The sequence below is a fragment of the Elephantulus edwardii genome, unplaced genomic scaffold (assembly GCF_000299155.1).
Source record: "Elephantulus edwardii isolate Elephantulus edwardi_28Jun2011 unplaced genomic scaffold, EleEdw1.0 scaffold00017, whole genome shotgun sequence".
Classification (NCBI taxonomy): Eukaryota; Metazoa; Chordata; class Mammalia; order Macroscelidea; family Macroscelididae; genus Elephantulus; species Elephantulus edwardii.
In genome coordinates this window covers 7,279,493-7,301,556 of record NW_006399767.1, presented here as the reverse complement: position 1 = coordinate 7,301,556, position 22,064 = coordinate 7,279,493, and the positions used below count along the sequence as shown (strand labels likewise).

Here is a 22,064-nt window from a genome sequence, read left to right as displayed (position 1 = left end):
TTCAAAGTCTGTGCCTCTAAGGTGGTTCAAACCCACCACTGGCTCTGAGGAGAAAGATGGACAAATTTCTACCTTGCAATTTACAGACTCTTAAGCTCGTGGAGGGCCAGCTATTAGTTGGATCCAACTTGACAGCAATGAGCGAGTTTCTGAGATGCATTGCTTAGTTGTATTGCTAGAGTGCCCTAGACAGTACACTAAATGGTGGTTTAGCCAAGTAGCATGGTAGAGAGTTATTTTATTCAGCTGGGTTATTTTTCTTTTCTGTTGCAGGTGAAGATCTTAATATATGAAAATGAAGTCCCAGGCAATGATGATTTGTTGGTTAACATTATTTCTGGTCACAGAATGTTCCTACAACAGACCTAAGATGCACTCAAAAGTAAGTGTGCTCCATTCCTATACAGTCCCCAGAGGAACATTATAGCTTCCCTAGAAGGCTACATTTATGATAAATATAACATGACACGATAAAGAATTTTTTAAATGACTATAATTTATTTTTGCTATTATATTATTAGCTTCCTAAATGGTGGCTAATCTTGAGAAGAACTGGAATTCCAGAACATTTGATTGTGTTCATGCAAAATTTATACTTGGATCAGGAAGCAGTAGTCAGACAGAGTAGGAAAATACTGCATGGTTCAGGATCAGGAAAGATGTGCATCAGGAATGCATCATATCTCCAAACCTTTTCAATTCATATGCAGAACAGATCATTTGGGATACTGGACTTTATGAGGAGGAATGTATTATCGGGCTTGGAAGAAGGATTATAAAAAACCTGCATTACATAGATGCCATGGCCTCACTTTCTAGAACAGAAGAGGACATGAGGCTTTGCTGAAGGAGGCCAAGGACTCTAGTCTTTAATATGGATTGAAGCTCGACATCAAGAAAACAAAGATTCTCATAACTGGGTCCATTGGCAGCTTCATGAGAGATGGAGAAGAGATTGAGATCTTTAACAACTTCAGCTTACTTGTTTCCGCAATCAACACTCTTGGTACCAGCAGTCAGGTAATCAAAAGATGAGTTGCACTGCGAAAGTCTGCTGTCAGGGACCTCTCCAGAGTACTGAGGAGCAACGAGGTCAGTTTGGAGATCAAGATGTGCCTTTTCCAGGCCATGGTCTTGGCAATTGTTTGCTATGCATCAGAGAGCAGGACAATGGCTAAAGAAAATAGAAGAAGAATTGATGCCTTCGAGTTGTGGTGCTGGAGAAGAGTCTTGAACATACCATAGACCACCACAAAAACCAATAGGTCTGTCTTGGAGAGTGTGAAACCAAGCTGCTTCCTGGAAACAAGGATTTTGAAGCTTTATTTCACAAATTTTGGGCATGTGGCCAGGCGGAACCAGTCCTTGGACAGGGACATCATGTTTGGAAAGGTGGAAGGACAGCACAGGAGAGGAAGACCCCGGATGAGCTGGATTGAAACAGTGGCTAGAATAATGGGGGTGGGGGGTGGATTGGGTGTGCCAGAGACAATGAAACTGGCTCAGGATAGGGCAGGGTTCAAAGATATTGTACATAGGGTTACTATGAGTCATAGAAGACTAGATGGCACATAAAAACAAGAACAGAAAGAAGGAAACAAAGAATGTAGAGAAGTGGCAGGAATTTGCTCAAACGCAAAGGGTAGAATGATTCCTTTACAAGCTACAGAGAATGTAGACCATCAGTTGGTGAGAGGAGGAAGTGCTAGTGTAAGGGTTGGGCAATTTAGAATCAAATCTTAACTTTGCTTTTCACTCACTACACAAATGGCTTTACTTCTGTGGATTTTAATGTCTTTATTTATAACATGAGTTTCTTTTGGTAATATTTATAATAATTTTCAGTGATAAGAAATTTGAAAACTATTATTGAAATATAATGGTTTGTCTTACATACTTTGGGCAAGTTGTTAGGAGAGGTAATTCCTTGGAGTGGGACATCATGCTTGGGAAAGTGGAGGGACAGCAAAGGAGATGAAGACCCTCAATTAGGTGGGTTGACACAGTCACTGCAGCAATGGGCTTGAATGTGTCAGAGATTCAGAAGATGGCACATGGTAGGACAGGGTTCAGATCTGTTCATAGGGCCACTGTGGGTTGTACTTGACTTGATGGCACACAACAACAACAATAACATCAGTAACAATGATTACTTCTAGTATCTGCTCATATGCACCTCTCTTGGGACATGTGAAGAAGTTCTGATGGCACAGTGGGTTAAATGTTGAGCTACTACCCAAAAGATTGGTGGTTCAAAAACTTACTAGCCACCCTGAAGGAGAAAGATGGATAGTCTGATCCTGTTAAGATTTATAGACTCAGAAACCCAATGGGATGGTTCTACTCTGTCCTATCAAATGAAATTGATTTGATGGCACTGAGTTTGCTTTTTTCATTTTTAAAGGGCATATGGTATTTGGTAGATCAAATTAATTTAATTTCATTGCTGAACAAAGGCAGAAAACAGCTTAGTGATAGAATTGTCATCTTCTTTGTCCTCCTTGGATGTTTATACATCCAAATTATGTAACCAATCCACTAACCTGAAACTCAATGCCCAGTGACAAGTTCTGTGGCTCTAGCCCTCAGTAGAGGCAGATTATTTTCTGTTTGCATTCATACTTATACTTCCCTCAGAAAGTTCATCCAACATTAGCACCTAGATCTTCTACTGTTTTCTTTCCAGTCCTGAGCATATTTTTTCCCTATCCATCCACTTAGAAGCTCTAAATTGTAAGAAGAAAGGATAATGCCACAGTAAAGCAAACGCTTTGAAATTTGTGTTTTTCAGAATAGATATAAACATCAAGGCCCTGAAGGAAAACTCAATGTTGGAAAGACACGAGGTATGTGACCACAGGATCATCTCCATTCATTCTGACTACAGGGCAGACTAATTGAAGGTCATTAGTGTTGCAAGGCTGTCCTATGAGTGTGACCACAGGCTTTAAACTAAACAGCAGTCTTTAATACATTCTCAAAATTTAGCATAATTGGTGGATTTTCTAACAAGTATTATCATCATCTGTGAAATGAATCAGCAAATATTCACATGTGTTCTATCTAGAATAGTAGATAAGTATCCCTTTTTAAGTCCAAACAAGAAATCTGTTTGTACAGATAAGCAAAAGAGAGAAGAGGACCCAGTTCAATCTTTCTTTAAATCAGGTTATTTGAGAGAAGTGGCGTGCAGCTAGTACTCTGGTACAGAGGCTATTGAATTGATGTAAGATGGGTGGGTATCTTGCTGATGAGACTAGTTACTCTTGATGAGAGCTAAACTGTGGAGATAATCCTTGGTCCTAAGGAAGCAAAATTATGTGGCTAATACCCAAAAGTCAGGCTAATTAGATGCTGTACTGTCATGGCCAATTATGTATCTCTTTGTTTATATACATAGAATTGAGAATGGACAGTATCAAGAAAGGTAACTGTTGTTGTTGTTGTTATGTGCCGTTGAGTCATTTCCGACTCATAGCAACCCTATGAACAACAGCCCTAAACCCTGCTCTATCCTGCACCAACCGCACTGCCTCTGACACACCCATCCCGATTACCCCAGTCACTGAATCGGTCCATCTCATAGAGGGTCTTCCCCTCCTGCGCCGTCCCTCCACCCTCCCAAGCATGATGTCCCTCTCCAAGGACCCGTCCCTCCTGGCAACATGTCCAAAGTATGTCAGACGAAGCCCCAGAATCCTTGCCTCCAAGGAGTAGCTTGGTTTAATCCTCTCCAAGATGAATCTGTTTTCCTGGCAGTCCATGGTACATTCAGTACTAGGATTTGTTAATCATTTGTAATGACACTAAGTACGATACTGTCCACTTTTTATTTGTAACAATGCTATAGAATCCCTCAAATTATATAAATGAAGAAATTAAAAATCATTCAAATGAAATCGCTTGTGAAATTAAATATACTTGGTGGATGTCAAAGAATAAGACAAACCCAGTTCTTTTTCTCAATCAATGGTATCATATACAGACTTGTCCAAGTCTGAAATATGGGCATTCTGACAATTGACAACCAGATAATTGATTACCTTATCATATTGAGTTTTGTACTTTAATAACTTTCAATATTATCTACTGCTTTCCATTCCATTGCAATTTCCTAAGGAATTTCTGGGAATAATCTCAATAGTCTCATTTTTGGACTTTCTGACTCAAGTCTATTTGTTATATCTCATGGGCCAAATTTTACCAATAAAATTTTATTGGAACACAACTCCTCCCATTCATTCACATATTGTCTTTGGTTTTTTTATAATAAAAATTTGGTTTTATAAGGAAACTTTAAAAAATCTTGACAGTTTTAATAACATTTTCTTAGAGCATATTCACTTCTCCGCATTTACGTGTCTGTGGCTGTTTCCATGCCCTATTGGAAGAGCTGCGTAATTTTGATAAAGACTCACCAAACAACAATTCAGTGCCATTGACCCACAGCTGACCCTCCAGAGGTTTTCAGATGTTGGAAATTGTGTGGGAGGAGATTGCTTATTTTGCTCATGCAGAGCAGCTTGTGGATTTGAACTGCCTCCCTTTGGGTTGGCAGCACAACTCCTTACCCACTAGGTCACCAGAATTCTCTGTGACAGAGACTATGTAGTATAAAAAGCAGAAAACAATGTCTGCTGGAACTGCCAAATTCAACAAATAAAAACTATAGGATTTCTAATTAAATTTAGATTTTAGAGAAAAATATTACAAGGATACCCTTTGTGTATATATACCAAAAATTATTTGTTTAAATGTTTATTTGAAATGAAATTTAAATTAACGGGGATTCCTATGCTTTAGCAGATAATTTTATTGATCCTCCACAAAAAACTTTACCACCTTCTCTCTAAATTATTGATTGTCAATTTGATCTTTAAAAACATGAAGCAAATTATGCTTCATGGTGTCCTTCTATTAACACAGCATTCAAGGCTCTTCATGGCTTCACTCCTGCTTTCCACCCCACTTTTATCACTTGATATTCTCTTTATAGGTTCTACACCAGCTTTTCCCAGGAACTTGGATTGTTCCTATCCCTTTCCAAGTATACTGTTCATTCTGTCTGGGTATCAGCTTCCTGATCTGCTGCTGTTGTTATTGTGTGCCACTGAATCAGAACCAACTAACAGCTGACCTTCCAGTGGGTTTTCAGAGGCAGTAAATCATGTGAGAAAAGACTACCCATCCTTCTCCTGTAGAGCAGTTGGTGAATTTGAACCGCATACCTTTGGGATTGCAGCCCAGCTTTTTACCACTAGGTCCCCTGGGCAGTTCTTATTTGTTACTGAGAATCCTATTCACTGTCACCTTTTCTGGGAAGTAGTACAAGGGCCCTCTCAATGCCCTTGACAGGGGATGAAATGCTAATTAAGCCTCTCTCTCTCTCTCTCTTCTCAGAGAAATGTCAAGGAGCTTGTACCACTTCTTATTGCAACCAGTCTTGTGCCACAAACTTTCACGGAGAAATAGGATTTACATGTAATCAAAAAAAGTGGCAAAAAATAACAGAAACATGTACAAGTCTTTCATTGGAAGCACTCTTTCAGGTGATTATTTGCACATTAATGGTTATAGGAGCCAATGCTCTGAGATGTAGTAGAATTATTTTTGATGTACTCAGTTCAGCATGATCTTCTCAGGCCTAGACTTAGTAAGATATTTAGAGCTAAATTTGTCATGTTTTCCTACTTTCCTTACTTAAATGTTAGGTACTCTACCCTCTTCTAACAATTCACATTATCTTACTTTTCTCAGTCAATTCCTTACTTCTCTCTCAGAAACGTTTTTCACAAAAATGGGGGAGGGGAAATTAATTTATACTATGCCTCTGGAAATTATGACTTTTTATAAATGCTTATGGTTGTAGAGGAGCTTCAGGCCTTTTGTTCATGGAGTCACTATGAGTCGTGCTTGACTTGAAGGCGATCAGCAACAAGTGTAAATGTCTTATAAAGTTTAATTTCATGCTTATTAATCAACTAATACATTTGACCATATAATCAGTTGATTGTCCATTTTATCCCTGTCTAGATTTAAATTAATTTTTAAAAATATTTTCAATCATTGATAAAATGAAAAGTGAGAAGTGTGATTCAGAGGAATTATAAATCCAATAAGTAAAACAAAATTTTATTAAAATTAAAATATCTTTAGCTTACATTCTTCTATTTTGCAAGGTTTACCCACCCTGAAATTCTGTCGAAACACATGACTCTCTTCATTTCTTAAAAATTAAGCAATTTTGTAAAGGAATTGCTGTTAGAGTTTCTGTCATATAGGGGTCCTTGGGTGGTACAAACAGATTTCACATGGCTATTAACCTGAAGGCTGATGGTTTGAAACCAATTAATGGTGTTTAGGCAGAAAGGCCTGGTTATCTGCTTTCATAAAGATTACAAAAAAAGTAAAAAAAAAACAAAAACCCAAAACCCAACTCAGGCAAACGCTATCCTGTTGCTGTCAAGTTGCTTTTTTATTGATAGAACAGAGTAGAACTGCTCCATAGGGTCTCTGAGGCTGTATACCTCTTTTTGGAAGCAGACTGCTCCACTGTGTTGCTATGAGTGGTTGGTGGGTTTGTGCTGATGACCTTTGAGTTGGCAGTCGAGCACTTAACCATTGCACCTATGAAGTCCTAGTCGATAAAGATTACAGGCAAGGAAACTATAGAGTGTACTTTTATTTTACAACACAGAGAGTCACCATGGGTTAAATGGACTCAACATCACCATGTGGGTTTGGCTTGATTAATCACAGAGTTCTCTTCGCAACCAGAGTAGCACTTGAAATGTGACCTGAAGGAAGTAAGTGATTGTTTTGCCTTACCCAAAGTCATAATCCATGGAGATCTAGCTAGACAGATCAGAAAATGAACAAATAATCTCTTCTAATTGTTTTTGTTTTTCTTTTTTTCATTAGTATACTCTAAACTTTTTGAAGCTCAAATTACTTAGCATTCTGTTATTTACCAGCCTCTTAAACCACTCCCCAGTGGAAATTTCCTATTAAAAAATTTTTTTTTTAAATGATGCAAATTGTATTCTTGTAATTTCCCACCTCTCTGAAGAAAATGGTCTCTTCAAATAATTGAGTTAAAAATCATTTCTATTAAACCAAATTCCAAGAGGAAAATTTAGTGTTCAGATTTCTGCAGGAATTTAAGTGGAACTTCTTGCTTATTTATGTTCCTGTCTTATGCTCCATGACCTTCTTTCAGCATCTAGACCACTTTGAGGCATCTCTTGCTTCTGAGTCTGTTGTCTACATACTGGTTGTATTTCTAGCTCTTTGGTTTCTCTCTCTCTCTCTCTCTCTCTCTCTCTCTCTCTCTCTCTCACACACACACACACACACACACACACACACAGCTATTATCATCAAGTCTATTCCATCACATGATAATCTCATATGTGTCAGAGTACAGCAGCACTCCACAGAATTTGCAGTTACTGTCATTAGAGCCCCTTGGTGGCATAAGTGGTTTGTGGTAGTTTACTAGCCCAAGGGTTGACAGTTCAAATCCATTCAGTAGCACCATGAAAGAAAAGCCTGACATTCTGCTTTCAAAAAGATTATGGTTAAGAAAACACTCTGGATCTCAACTATAATCTTGAATTTGAATTGAGGTGGTTGTTTTGTTGTTGTTAAGTGCCATCAAGTCGCCTGTGAGTCATAGATGTACAACAGCCCTAAACCCTGCTCTATCCTGAGCCAACCTTATTGTCTCTGACACATCTACCCTCCTTATCCCAGTCACTGAATCAACTCATCTCATTGAGGAGGCTGACAAAAAACAGAAAGCAGAGGTGGTGAAGATGGCACAGGATGGGACAGGACTCAGATCTGTTGATCAGAGGTTGCTATGAGTTGTATTCGACTTGATAACACCTAACAACAACTAGAAGGTAATTTGAGCTTCAGAAAGTTTAGTGTTTGCTAATCAAAATTTAAAGTCAATTCAACCTTGTGTTTGAAGTGACTCAATAATACTGGGTTAGTTTATTTTTAATTTTGCGAAGTAAATGATCATACTAGTCTTCTGCAGCTTAGCTTGGGTGGGTTTATCCTGCCATCTTTTGCTTAGTAACTCTGGTGGCAGGATGCTTACATGGTTGGCTGCTTATCAAAAGATTGGCTGTTCAAATCCATCCAACGCCTCTAATGGAGAAAGAACTGATGATCTGCATGCATAAAGTTTGAAACTCAAAAAGTAAAATCTAGACAGTTTTATTACGTCACATAGAGTCACTGCGCATGTCACCAAATCACAACTGAAGGTAAATAATTTATGCCACGTATTACTTTATTATTATTTTTATTATTGAATGACACCTTTTTTTTCAATACAGGACTTAAATGTCTTACCACCTTCTTCAATAGTAGCAGCTCCTATACCTCTTCCCAGTTACAGCCTTCGCGCTCCAGAGCCCATCCGTGATGTGGCTCAAGGAATCCGAAAGAACTGTCCACTCGATTATGCCTGCATCATTGATGTTGTGAAATCGTCAGAAGCTACATCGGGAAATATTGCATTTATAGTGGAGTTACTAAAAAATATTTCTCTATACTTAGCTGATAATGTTACCCAAGAGAAAATGAAGGTATTCTTTACTAATTTCATTAAAAAACTATGTTTTTTCTCTCAAAACTTTTTATTTTAACAGTTTCAAATGCACTTTTCGGGCTATGAGGTAAAAGTGCAACATCTACAATTTATAATTTACTTCTATGTCAGTTTCTGGACATTTACAAAGACTCAGGGGCTTCTGGTTTGTTTGTTTGTTTTTTTCACATCCAAAAACATTACATATTCATAGCCCAATTTAAGGACATGGACAAGACTGATTCTAGGCTAATATTCTAAAATGGTGTTCTGTAGAACACAACTGTACTGAAAAATATCAACATAAGTTCTGATTTTTAAAAGGTGATTAAAAAGTGGGAGAGGTTGGAAGCAGACGGATGTGGACATGCAGGGGGAGAGGGGAGATTAATCATGGGGTTGTACAATTTGATGGGTGGATAGTGAGGGGAATTGAAAGAATTTGTTCTTGAAAACAATGTATTCTAATTTTGTAAATAAACTAGTAGAAAAGAGAATTATATATAGCAAGGAGATTTTGGAAATTCTGATGTAAGCAAAGTTAAGCAGATCCCCTATGTCAGGATATGTCAGAGCTTTTAATGTACTAGTCAATTTTAAGGGCACTCTGGTGATGTGAAGCCCATAGTATATTGCTGCTATGCAAAAGGCCACATTTCTCTGGCGGTTGACATCCACCTGTGTCTCCACAGGAGACAGATAGGCAGTCTCCTCATGGTAAGGTGTACAGCCTTGGAAATGAATGGAAGGTCACTATGAAGTGGATGGAGCTGACTTGGTAGAATGGATTTTGGGACTTTTATTAACTGGAGTAGGGTGCGGTATAGGCATATGGTACACACCCTGGTCGGTGCAAATGAGTAAGCTGTTAGCTTCTAACTGAAAGGTTAAAGTTAACATCCACCCAGACATGACTCCTAAGAAAAGCCTGGCAATATATTTCCAAAAGGTCACAGCTGTTTGAAAAACCTATGCTGTGCAATTCCCCACTCCCACCCCCATCCACTTTATCATGAAGCTCTTATTCTGGACTGTTATCATACAAATATTACGTAATCATATATTCCTTTTAAGCAGTTCTTTCCCTCATCTGTTTCTATGTAGTATGCCTTATTTATTCTCTCTTTTATTAGTTTGCCCCCAACCCCAATGTCAGTCCTGTTTTACAATAGTGACATTATGCATTATTTGTCCTTTTGTGACTGAGATATTTCATTCAGCATAATGTCCTCCAGGGTCACCCATTTTGTATAATATTTCATGAGTTCTTTGTTTTTCAGTGCTGCGTAATATTCCAACAATGAAAGAATTCTTTTTTTTTTTCCCAAAGAGAAAAACAAACAGAGGGCGGCAGGGAGGAAAATCTGCAACAGTGAATGAATGGAAATCTAAGTTCTCGATAAACTTTCATTAAAATATTTAAAAAAAAGAGGAAAAGCCTTTGCTGTACAATTTTGCTCTTAAATATGCAAAGCTGTCACATTCCACACTGACTTTATGGCAACTAGCTATAGGGGTGACATTAAGTAGGAATTCTCAAGTTTAGTTCATTGTGGAATTTATTCTGCCCCTCTCCTTTAAATATCACCTAACATTTCATAGCCAAGTCGCATTCTACAGACCACTGTTTTGAAGGTCTCTGGTGGCCCAGTGGTGAGGAGTCATACTGCCCATCCAAAAGCAATTTGGTCTTTGGACTCAACATTCCTGTCCCTCTGTGCAGGCTTACTGATTCTAATGCACAGGAGCTTTGGAGGAAAATATGTCAAATAAGATTAGATTGTCTGATCTTTGCAAATCTCAGGGGAATGGAGAGGGTACGATATATGTAAATGGCAACTATAAAAGCACCCTTTCTCCACTGCAGAGTTACAGCGAAGTGGCCAACCACATTCTGGATACAGCAGCCATTTCCAACTGGACTTTCATCCCCAACAAAAATGCCAGCTCGGATTTGCTGCAGTCAGTGAATTTGTTCGCCAGGCAACTCCACTTCCACAGTGAATCTGAGAACATCGTGGATGAACTCTTCATTCAGACCAAAGGCTTTCATGTCAACCATAATACCTCAGAGAAACGTTTTAATTTCTCCATGAACCTGAAAAACGTAACGAAAGGTATCTCAGGAGTAATAGAAATCCCCAGGCAAGAGCTATGGAAGCTGCAGAACACATCCCGAGCCATCAGCATCGCTTTTCCCACCCTGGGAGCCATTCTAACAGAAAACCCTGTGTATGGGAGTCATCCCAGGCCAGTGAACAGTCTGGTCCTCTCAGTGGTTTTACCAGAAAACTTGAAGCAAATTTTGCTTACCTTTGAGAAAATCAACCAATCTGGTACCAAGAGGGCTCGGTGTGTTGGCTGGCATTCTGGGGAAAGGAGGTGGGATGAAAACGCATGCATAAAGATGAAGGATGTCAGGAACAAAGCACAGTGCCGCTGTAACACTAGCAAGACCATAATGTCATTTTCCATTCTGATGTCCCCCAAATCCGTTACAGAGAAGATCCTGGAATACATCACTTGCATTGGGCTCAGCATCTCCATCCTCAGCTTGCTCCTTTGCCTGATCATTGAGGCCATGGTGTGGCCTCGGGTGGTGGTGACGGAGATTTCCTACATGCGCCATGTGTGTATTGTCAACATAGCTGTGTCACTGCTGACGGCCAACGTCTGCTTCATCATCGCCTCTAATTTTAGCAGCCAGGCCCAGGACTACAACTTGTGCGTCGCCATGACATTTTTCAGCCACTTTTTCTACCTCTCTTTGTTCTTCTGGATGCTTTTCAAAGCACTGCTCATCATCTATGGAATATTGGTCGTTTTCCGGAGGATGTTGAAATCGCGCATGATGGCCATTGGCTTTGTGGTTGGCTATGGGTGCCCGTTGGTCATCGCTGTCACCACAGTTGCAGTTACAGAGCCAGGGAAAGGCTATGTGAGAGCTGAGGCCTGCTGGCTGAACTGGGACAACACCAAAGCCCTCTTAGCATTTGTCATCCCGGCCTTGACCATCGTGGCCGTGAATCTCCTTGTGGTTTTGATTGTGGCAGCCAACACTCAGAGGCCTTCTATTGGCAGTTCCAAGTCTCAAGATGTGGCTATAATTATGAGGATTAGCAAGAATGTAGCCATCCTGACTCCTTTGCTGGGACTGACCTGGGGTTTTGGAATAATCACTCTCATCAGAGACATTCCCTCAGTGTTCCATATCATCTTTGCCCTGCTCAATGCTTTCCAGGTAAGCTCTCAAGGGAAGAATGCTACGCTATTTTGTAAATACAACAAAATAGTTATCATTTGAAGTTTTGAATTTATAAGGTTTCTCCACTTCCATTATGTTAGAGGTAGTTGGCTATGTATCTCTTACTGATTTTGATTTAGCTTATCTGATTGACTGGATGGGAATTCCTTACCATCCCTCCTCATGGTTGAGTGCATCCCTCTTCAAGCCTTCAGAAGAAGATGGTCATTCTCTGGCCAAGGATGTGTTGGGCTACGTTTATATGTTATGTTGTTGTTATGATAATGATAGCCCTAAACCCTTTGTCCTGTGCCAATCTTATTGTCTTGACACACCTATCCCTGTTACCCCAGTCACTGAATCAATCCACCTCATAGAGGGTCTTCCTATTCTGCGCTGTCCCTCCACCCTCCCAAGCATGACATCCAAACAAGTTTAGTTTCTGTCTGTTCCCAAGCAGTTTTGGAAGCAGTAGCTATTTTTAAGAGTGTAAAGAGGCACCCTGGTTATTGTCTTTGAGTTCTAACTATTCAGAAGCTTTTATATCTATCTCCATAGGGAATAATTCTAAGTTGTTCATAAAAAATTTTTTCTTTCCACAGGTTATATCATCTTGAGAAAGTTCTTTTTCTTTAGACCTCAAATCTTCTCATCTATAAAATAAATCTATGACTCTGAAATTCTCTCTGTCATCTATGCTAGCTTTTAAATTCTTGGTTTGGCAAGGTTATCCCCTTCAGACTTGTTTACTCCCTGTTGGATTCTAACTTTGCACTTTGGAGAAACTGTCGCCAGTCAGACTGCTTTCCATTCCTATGAGTAATAGAAAATTTAGCAGGTCTGTGTTCTTAATTACGCTTTAATCAGGGGTTGGCACACTGTAGCTCAGTGCTATTGTGTAGAGTGTTTTATTGGAACTCAGCCATTCTCACTCTTTTATCAATTGTTTATAGTCATTTTGACCAACAGCAGCAGGGTTGAGCAACCCAACAGAGAGTATATGGTCTCCGAAGTCTAAAATATTTACAAAATGCTTCTTTGGAAGAAAAAAAAACACCCCAAAATATTTATGACTCCTGCTTTAAATAGTATAAATTCAACTATTTAATAAAGCTGTTGCTATAGGAAGCTTTGGTGGTCTAGTGGCAATGTGCTATGTTGTAATCCCAAAAGCATGTGGTTCAAATCCACCACCTGCTGCACAGGAGAAGGATGGGCAATCTCCTGCCTTGTGATTAATAGCCTCTGAAAACCCACCAGAGGGTGAGCTATGGATTAGTTTCAACTCATTGGTACACAGTAACAACAACAACAGTTTAATAAAACAGTGAGATTTTCTCATTAATATGCCACTGTTATTGTTGTTAGGAGCTCTAATGATACTGTGGTAGAGACATTTGTCTGCTAATCAAAAGGTCAGTGGTTTGATCTACTGCTTTGCAGGTGAAAGAGGTGACAGTTCGCGTTTGTAAAGCTTTCCAGACACCCAATGGGCAGTTCTCCTCTATCCTGCAGGGTTGCTATGAGTAAGAATCAAGTCAGTACACTGGTTGGGTTACTGTTGGTAGTTGCTGGCAAGGCAGTTCTTTGTTACACAACAACCTTGTGTTACTATTACTCTGTTCAAAACTGATATGCAAATGTGAAGGAAACTTCAGAGAAAGGCCAGTTTAAAATCAACTATACATCTTATTTACAATTTGTTAAACTCTGTGTTGTTGTTAGGTACATGCTGTTGTTTGGTACCATCGAGTCATAGACGATTCATAGCAACCCTGTGAACGAACAGCCTGAGCACTGTTTGTACATAGAGTTTCCAGAGGCAAGCCATTTTGGAAGTGGATGCCGCTCCTGTTTCCAGGCTTGATTTAGTCAGGAAGCTCCAGCCAACACTGTCAACCATGGGTACCCATTACCACAATTGGCACATCACTGTCACAGGCTTCAGCATCACAGCAACCACGAGTTACCTCTATATAGCAACACACAGACCAGTGCCATACCACCTAGAAGAATGTTTGACAGGAAAACAATTTGAACCTGTTAAGTACATAGGCTCTGATATATAGTGACACAAACACACAACAGAAAGAAACTGTCTGGTCTTATACCATCTTCACAATTGCTGCCAAGCTTAGCCCATCATTGGAGCCTATATATTAGTCCAAGAGTGTCTTTCTCTTTTCCTCTGATGCTCCATTTTGCTAAGCACAATGTCTTTTCTCCAGCAATTATCTCCTCCTGATAACACACTTGAAGTATGTGAGATGAGATAATTTGTCTAAAAGATAATATATGTCAAGACCATATTCTGGCCATATTTAATCAAGACAAGTTTGTTCTTTTGGCAATTCACAGTTTGTTCAATATTCTTGGTTGAATACTACAAATCACATGTATAAAATCTTCTTCTATATTTCTCATCTGATGTCCAACTTTCAGAAGCAAATGAAGGAATTGAAATATCATGGCTTGGGCCAGGTGCACCTTAGCTCTAAAAGTGACATTCTTGCTCTTCAGAACTTTATAGAACTCCTTTGCAGCAGGTTTATCTAGTGAAATTTGCTATTTAATTTCTTGATTGCTGTTTTTATCAGTGTTGATCCAAGTAAAACTAAACCCTTGATAAATTCAATTGTTCTCCTTTTATTATGATATTGCTTATTGGCCTGGTTGGAAGGGGTTTTGTTTTCTTGATACTGAACTATATATAAACTATACTAAGGGCTATAGTCTTACACTTCATCTATAAGTACCAAGTCTTCGTTTTTCTATAAGCAAAGCTGTGTTAACTGTATATCTTGTGCGGTTAATGAGTTTTCCTCTAACCTTAGTGCCATATTCTTCTTTAAATAATCCAATTTTTTTTAGCATACAGATTGACTAGGTATAGATAAAGGATACATCCCCAGTGCATACCTTTCCTGATTTTTAACTACATAATATCTCCTTTTTCTATTTGGACAATGTCTTTTATATTTGGTTTCTTAATTTATTGTCTAAGTTTTATTAGCATATAAAATAATTTCAAATATCAAGACTTGGGTCAAGTGCACTTTAGTCTTTAAGCTGATGTCCTTGCTTTTTAGAACTTTGAAGAAAGTTTAATCTATATCCAGGTTTCACATGAGCACAAATAAGTGTTCTGGAATCCCTGCTTTTCGCAACTCATAATTGGTTATGATTCATATGGTTGAATACCTTTGCATAGTCAATAAAACAATTTACTTATGTGTTTTAAAAAAATCATTCTAGAGAATATTTTTTCACACACATTGTTTTAACAACAAACCTCTTATAGAAAAAGTTTTATTTTTGGTGTGAATTTTTTTGTTTTTAATGACATATTCTTGGCCTCATAGAAATCTAATCATTGGTCCCAATATAAGGAACTACCAGCAGTTGATGTGTTTGGAATCACAGAAGCCAAGGAAGCTTCATATATAAGCTATTAGATCAAGGACTGGACAAATGGGAGATAGATGTGAAGGGAGTGGGTAGAAGTGGGTGGGTATCCTGGTGGATGGTGGAGCAGGGAAATAAGTGGGTAAAGACACGTGTGCCAAAGGCAGGGACAACACTGACACTAATGCTTAACTCCACAATAAGGGATATACCTTTCACTTTTTCTATAAAATGTTGGTCTGTCTGACACTTCTCTAAATCTGAACATTCAGATTAAGACAGACTAGGAAGAAGGATTGGCCATCCACTTCTGAAATAGCAGGCCTCTGAAAACCCTATGTACAATAATCTGCGTTATGCAGATGACACAACCCTGCTTGCTGAAACTGAGGAGGACCTGAAGCACCTGCTGCAGAGTGTCAAGGACTGCAGCCTCCAATATGGATTGAGGCTCAATGTCAGGAAGACAAAGATTCTCACCACTGGACCAACTGGCAGCATCAGGATGGATGGTGAAGAGATTGAGATTGTTCACAGCTTTAGTTTGCTTGGCTCCACAATCAACACTCTTGGCACCAGTAGCCAGGAAATTAAAAGGCACATTGCCATGGGAAAGTCTGCTGTTAGGGACCTCTCCAAAGTACTGAAGAGCAATGCTGTCTCTCTGGAGACTAAGGTGTGTTTGAGACAGGCCATGGTCTTCACAATCACTTGCTATGCATCAGAGAGTTTGACAATGACCAAGGAGGATAGAAGGAGAATTGATGACTTTGAGCTGTGGTGCTGGAGAAGAGTATTGAGAGTACCATGGACTGCTAGGAAAACAAACAGATGCATCCTGGAAAGGGTTAAACTGGGTGGCTCCTTGGAGGCAAGGATTCTGAGGCTCTAACATAATTTGGACATGTTGTGAGGAGAGACATCATGCTTGGGAGGGTGGAGGGACAGCCTAGGAGGGGAAGGCCCTCTATGATGTGGATTGATTCAGTGACTGGGCTAATCGGGATGGGAGTGTCAGAGACAGTACGATTGGCACAGGACAGAGCAGAGTTTAGGACTGTTGTACATAGGGTCGCTATGAGTCGCAAGCGACTTGACGGCACATAACAACAACAACAACAACGAAATCTTCTCTCCTGATTGACCCACTGTCTCATCCTCTTTCTTATTGGACAACACATACAAGTTTTCTCAGCTAACTTTCCCCAAGGTCCTAATTAAATTTTTCAGTCATCTTCCCCCCTCTCCTTTCCTTACCATGAAATTATCCTTTATGAACTGAAGCTTTAATATTGTTGTTGTGTACCATAGATTTGGAATCTACCCATAGCTGACTCTTTGGAGGGTTTTCAGCTGCAGTTAATGGCATGCAAGGAGATTGCCCATCCTCTCACAAAGCAGCTGGTGGCCTTGAACCTAGTGCCTTTGAGATTGCAGCACAGCTTCGTGGACTTCAACTCCTAAGAATTTAAGAGACTGATCATCATTGAACGTGACTTTCCCTTGTTGCTGTCTCAGGCTCATGGCCACTCTATGTGTCTTAAAGTAGGATTGTGTTCTAAAGGGTTTGAAATGGCTGATTTTTACAGAAGTGGATCACCAGACCATCTTTCCAAGGCACTCCCAAGTTATCTCAAACATCTAATTTTTGTGTTAGCAGCCAAGATTATTAACTGATTGTATTAGGGGCTCCAATGTGATGCTGTAGGGACTATCCTCACAGGTCTCTGTAGCCTTCGTAGCCTTGTTTTCAGCTTATTTGGAAACGTTCTTCATCAGTCCCGAGGCCCTGGGTGTCTCTTTTATAATCTTTAACTTCAATCTCAGCAATCTTCTGTGAATGTGATTTGTATTTGTGTTTTTAAATCACAATATTCTCAAATTGCTTGTCTCTGTTCTCTTGAATATCTAATTGTTGTTTGTTGTTATGTGCCATCAAGTTGCTAGCAAATCACAGCAACATTATGTACAATGGCCCTGAAACCTGCTCTGTGCTGTGCCAACCTATTGTGTCTGATACACCTACCCTCATTACCCCAGTTACTGAATCAATCCATCTCATCAAAGGTCTTCCTCTCCTGTGCTGTCCCTCTGCCCTTCTAAGCATGATGTCCCTCTCCAAGGACTGACTGGTCTCTCCTTACAACATGACCAAAGTATATCAGAGGAAGCCTCAGAATCCTTGCCTATGAGGAGCAGCCTGGTCTCACCCTCTCCAGGATGAACCTTTTTGTTCTCCTAGCAGTCTATGATATATTTAATACTCTTGTCCAGCACCACAGCTCAAAGGTATCAATTTTCCTAGTCATTGCCCAGCTACCTAATGTTGTTGTTGTTAAGTGCCATCGAGTCGTAGACATCTTATAGCGACCCTATGAACAAAAGACCTGAACAATTTTATAACTTTCACCATATAAATAATTTAGAAAAAGTAGAAAGATTTAGTATGATTGAAAATTCTATTTTATATTTGTAGACATTCAATAAATACAAATATTCCAGTTCATGCACAATCCCACGAGATTGGTTCTTTTCCAAGGGTGGAGATAGACTGAAAAAAAGAAATACCATTAATGCATGTTTCCCCTCAGTCAATGCATTTGTATATGTCCAGGGAAAAATAGAGTTTTGTTAGTAAGACTACTCTAAGTCAAGGTGCTCCCATGTGGCTCTGAGTAGAACTGTGCCCCACACAGTATTCAAAGATTGTTATGTTTTGGAAGTAGATTATCGGGTTTTTCTTCTGAGGTTCTATTGAAAGGATTAAGCTTGTTCTAGGGAATGGCAAGGGAAACACTAAAAAAATAAATAAATCAGAAACTGTTCTGGATAATGACGTGACATGGCAGCAAAATAGCACAAGGAAAACAGACTCATCTAAAAAAAATAAAAAGGAGTAGTAGAAGGACAGACCCCAAGGGTCACCATAAATCCATCAGAAGCTGTGCACTATCATAAAGCTGTGTAAACCTGACTCCCACTGGGGAAGATGTATATAGGATAAGATAGGGTCAGACTTTCCCTGAGCAGCTCATATGAGTCTACTATGAACGTCTGATACACCTGTTTCTTTTGCTTGCTCTCGCTTGGTATCTTCCTTGTGACAGTGTTCTATCAACGTCTCACACCCAAGTCAGAACTTTCTAGTTCTTACTCAATAAGACACCTGAACTTCTTTGGAAATCATCCCTTTGACACCTGCAGCCTTTGTGTTAACAGTCTAAGTGTGTTAACAATTTCCACCTCCCAGGAACTTGGCGGCAATCTCTAGTGTTGTAGTTTGTGGTGAGTTGCTGTACTAATCCCAACTTGGTGCTTCTTTGATGATTCTAACCCACCAACAGCTCCAAAGGAGGAAGAGAAATGGTCTCCTCTTATGTGATTTACAGCCCAAGAAATTCACTGGAGAGTCAGCTATGAGTTGGTTTGGACTCCAGGGCAATGGGACTTTGATACGAAAATAACTCTGGGAACGTTAACTCCAATACTGCCCCTCATGCTTCTGTTGAATTTTGCCACAGGGTTTCTTCATCTTGCTGTTTGGAACCATTATGGATCACAAGGTAATTTGAATTTATTTCATGTGGGCAAGTGAAGAAGAGAGGTGAAGGTGGTGAGGGGGTGAAGAAGGAGGTATTTGGAAGTTTGGGTTAGGACTGTGGCGAAGAAGAAAACAGAAAGTGATAGTCTCTCATTTCTTACTCTTTAACAAGTCAGCAGGAGGCAATGTGAGTGTAGCTGGTGGAAAGAATAGAAACCATAATCACAATTTTAACCTTAACTTCACATTCAGTGATGATTACATGTCACAATTTCAGTGACTGGAGTAATGGGGTAGTTGTGTCAGAGACAATAAGATTGGCACAGGATAGAGCAGGGTGTAGGGCTGTTGTACATAGGGTCTCTATGAGTCGCAGGTGACTCAATGGCACATAACAACAACAACAACATATCACAAGTGTATTATTTGCCAGGGTGCTAAGTGATTTGTAAGTCATCTGATGCTGCCTGGGCTGTGGCTGTTGCTCTGAGTATTGCAGGACACTGGGATTGTGCCTTGGGAATTTTACTGTTCACTCAGACAGCTATGAGGCATTTCCTAATGGTTTTTGTTTCTTTAGATAAGAGATGCTTTGAGAATGCGCATGACTTCGCTGAAGGGGAAATCAAGGGCAGCAGAGGTAAGCCTTTCCTTTTAGTCTCACCAGTAGAAGGTCCATGTTCTTATTGCTCAAGCAGTGTTAGCAAAGGCAAACGATCATTCATCCATTTCTTCATTCAACATATGTGAACGTCCTGCTAAAACGGAAGGTCACCAGAATGCTCCCTGTAAGTGAATAAGTGAACGGACCACACTGGACATATTTCAGCTTGACATTTGCTGCTTTGAAATGGGACAGCATGAAACCAGGATCATAGAGTCCTACAGTGTGAGATCTGAGGAATGTGAGAAGAGCTAGAAACAACCTTCAAGTACAAATGCTCTCAGACGAGGAAACCAGTGCCCAGATTTATCTATTGTCACCCAGCTCAGCAAGATAAAACCTACATTAAGACAAAGTGGAAACAAAAACCTCCCTCCATTTTCTTTGTTTAGAATTCTTTTCACATTTCCTTGCATTGGAATATAATACAGATATACATCTTTGGCTTAATTATCTGCTTTTTTCAGGCATTAATCTGCTTTTTAATTGCCAACATTTTTACATTAATTAGAAACAAATTTTCATTCAACCAGAAGATTCCAGTAAGTGCTACTTCCATAAAGACAAGAAGAAAAATCTCTGGGACACTTTGAGTACTAGCTTTTACAGTTAGCTACTGGTGAGGGTGACTTTTACGATAGGTCATCCATTCTAAGACAAATGTTTTCTCCACCTCTTAACATCTCTGAAACAGGAACATTATTTTACAATCAGTGGTGAGTCATGGTTTAATTGGCAGTGTTTTATTTCTGAGTAGAAGAGAAAAAAATAATGCAGTGACTTGGATGTTACATGTGATATGTGAAAATTCTGGGTGGCTTTGTTGGTTTGGGAACTTCTTACATGTGTTCATTTTTCCGTTTTTATCTCTGTTGTTGATATTGTTGCTATATGTCATCGAGTTGGAACTGGCTCCTAGCTGACCCTCAGCAGGGTTTTCAGAAGCTATAGATCACATGGGAGAAGATTGCCATCTATCTCCTGTGGAGCAGCTGGTGGGCTTGAATCGCCTTCCTTTGAGTCGGCAGAACAACTTCTTACCCAATAGGCCCTTAGGATTCTTAGTTTATCTCTGGTAAGAATACAAATAAACATATGTGGTGGCCTAGTGGCAAGAAGCTGCACTGCAATCCCAGAAGTATACAGTTTGAATTCACCAGATGCTCTGCCGGAGAAGGAGGGGCAATCTCCTCCTGTACCAGTCAGATCCAATTTGATGGTACACACACACACACACACACACACACACACACACACAAAATTTGGGGGGGAAAAAACCCCATATGTGCATTTTTGTCTATTTCAGTGCTTGCTGACACCACCTTATTTCTTTTTCCCATTTAGAATCCATCACTAAGTCCAACCAATGGATCTAAACTAATGAAACGTTGAGGAGAAGTGAGTATTAAAAACTCAACTCAGTACTTAATTTGTAATTTCCAACAAGCTATTCCGTGTTCACTATGAGCAAACTATTGCCAGATAGGTGATATTAGGGTAATTTGGAAAGGGGCAAGAGTACCCATCTTTCAGGGAATGGAATCTTTTTTATTCCTCAGCATATAAATGAAAATGTCTTACCAATTCACTTGTACAACACTTTAGACATGCTTTTCTGCCTTCCGTCAGAGACCAGTATTCTTACTGTCTGTGACACTTGCACACCTTCTTTCATCTTTTCCAGTGAGTTAGGACACTTACAATAACCTCATTGTTAAGAAGGACACGTTAATTGATTGAAGTCACAGAACAATAGGTCTGTCTCTCTCTAATTAATTAAGATCCAGGATCATTTCTGAGAGTGAACTGGCAATTGATCTCCTAGCTCATCTCTTTGATATATTTTCTCTACAGGTGAAAGGAAACAAAAACAAGTATTAGACACCCACAAAGGGGAGAGCAAACCACAAAATTGCAGTCAGAAGAAAGAGAGCTTACTGATAAATATGAAGAGGATGTCGGGAGGGATGACCAACTTTGTTTTTATTTTGAGGAGGTTTCATGATTCTTCTGCGTGGTAAACTGTGTTAGTATCCGGCAAAGGCTAGTGTTCACGGGTAGCAAATCAACAATGAGTGAGTCCTCAAAGACCATAAGAGCAAACAAACGGCATCAGGGAGTGTCTCAGCAAAGAACATTTAGAATCATGGGGTTTTGAACACAATTACAGCTCAGGGACACTATGTGTCTGGTTCAAAACAAGACAGGGTGGCAAACTAATGCAAGACTAGCCAAAGTGGGGGGAAAGGTGGGATTTCAGACTTTAAATTAGAATGCAGAATGGAAGACTGACTAGATCTCAGATGGTAGGTAGACTCCTAGGGTGAGAGAGGGATGGAAGATCAGATCCCCATTCAGAAATGTCCTTACAAAAAGGCTCAAGTCAGATACACAGTGGCACAAGACTGTAGGGGGTTAACACCAGGCAGGCTACCGAGGTATGGATTTTAATTGGAGAATACCATTTTGGAATGCCAGGGAGGAAGAGAGAACATCATCCTTAGGATGAGGCCATAGCTGCATAGCACCCTCTGCTGTTCATATGTGAACTACCCAGTGTGCTCAGGATACATGGAAAGTTCTGTGTTCCCCAGTCTCTTCAACA

At 39.7% G+C, this 22,064-nt stretch overlaps 1 protein-coding gene across 1 annotated transcript; it reads left to right on the top strand.

Annotated features, from left to right (window-relative positions):
- Positions 1-289: 289 nt before the first annotated feature.
- GPR115 (G protein-coupled receptor 115) lies at positions 290-20,851 on the top strand. Its single transcript, XM_006882123.1, has 8 exons — positions 290-382; positions 2,792-2,846; positions 5,401-5,549; positions 8,352-8,603; positions 10,473-11,846; positions 18,776-18,817; positions 19,376-19,435; positions 20,804-20,851. The coding sequence occupies exons 1-8, from the start codon at positions 290-292 to the stop codon at positions 20,849-20,851; spliced, it is 2,073 nt and encodes a 690-aa protein (XP_006882185.1).
- The last annotated feature ends 1,213 nt before the right edge of the window (positions 20,852-22,064 follow it).

What these genes read in the sequence shown, in the direction of transcription:
- GPR115 (XM_006882123.1), top strand. Translation starts at nt 290, where the DNA reads ATGAAAATGAAGTCCCAGGCAATGATGATTTGTTGGTTAACATTATTT. An exon ending in GACCTAAGATGCACTCAAAA is followed by an intron (nt 383 to 2,791) that starts GTAAGTGTGCTC and finishes TGTGTTTTTCAG; the next exon opens with AATAGATATAAACATCAAGG. An exon ending in CATTGGAAGCACTCTTTCAG is followed by an intron (nt 5,550 to 8,351) that starts GTGATTATTTGC and finishes TTTTCAATACAG; the next exon opens with GACTTAAATGTCTTACCACC.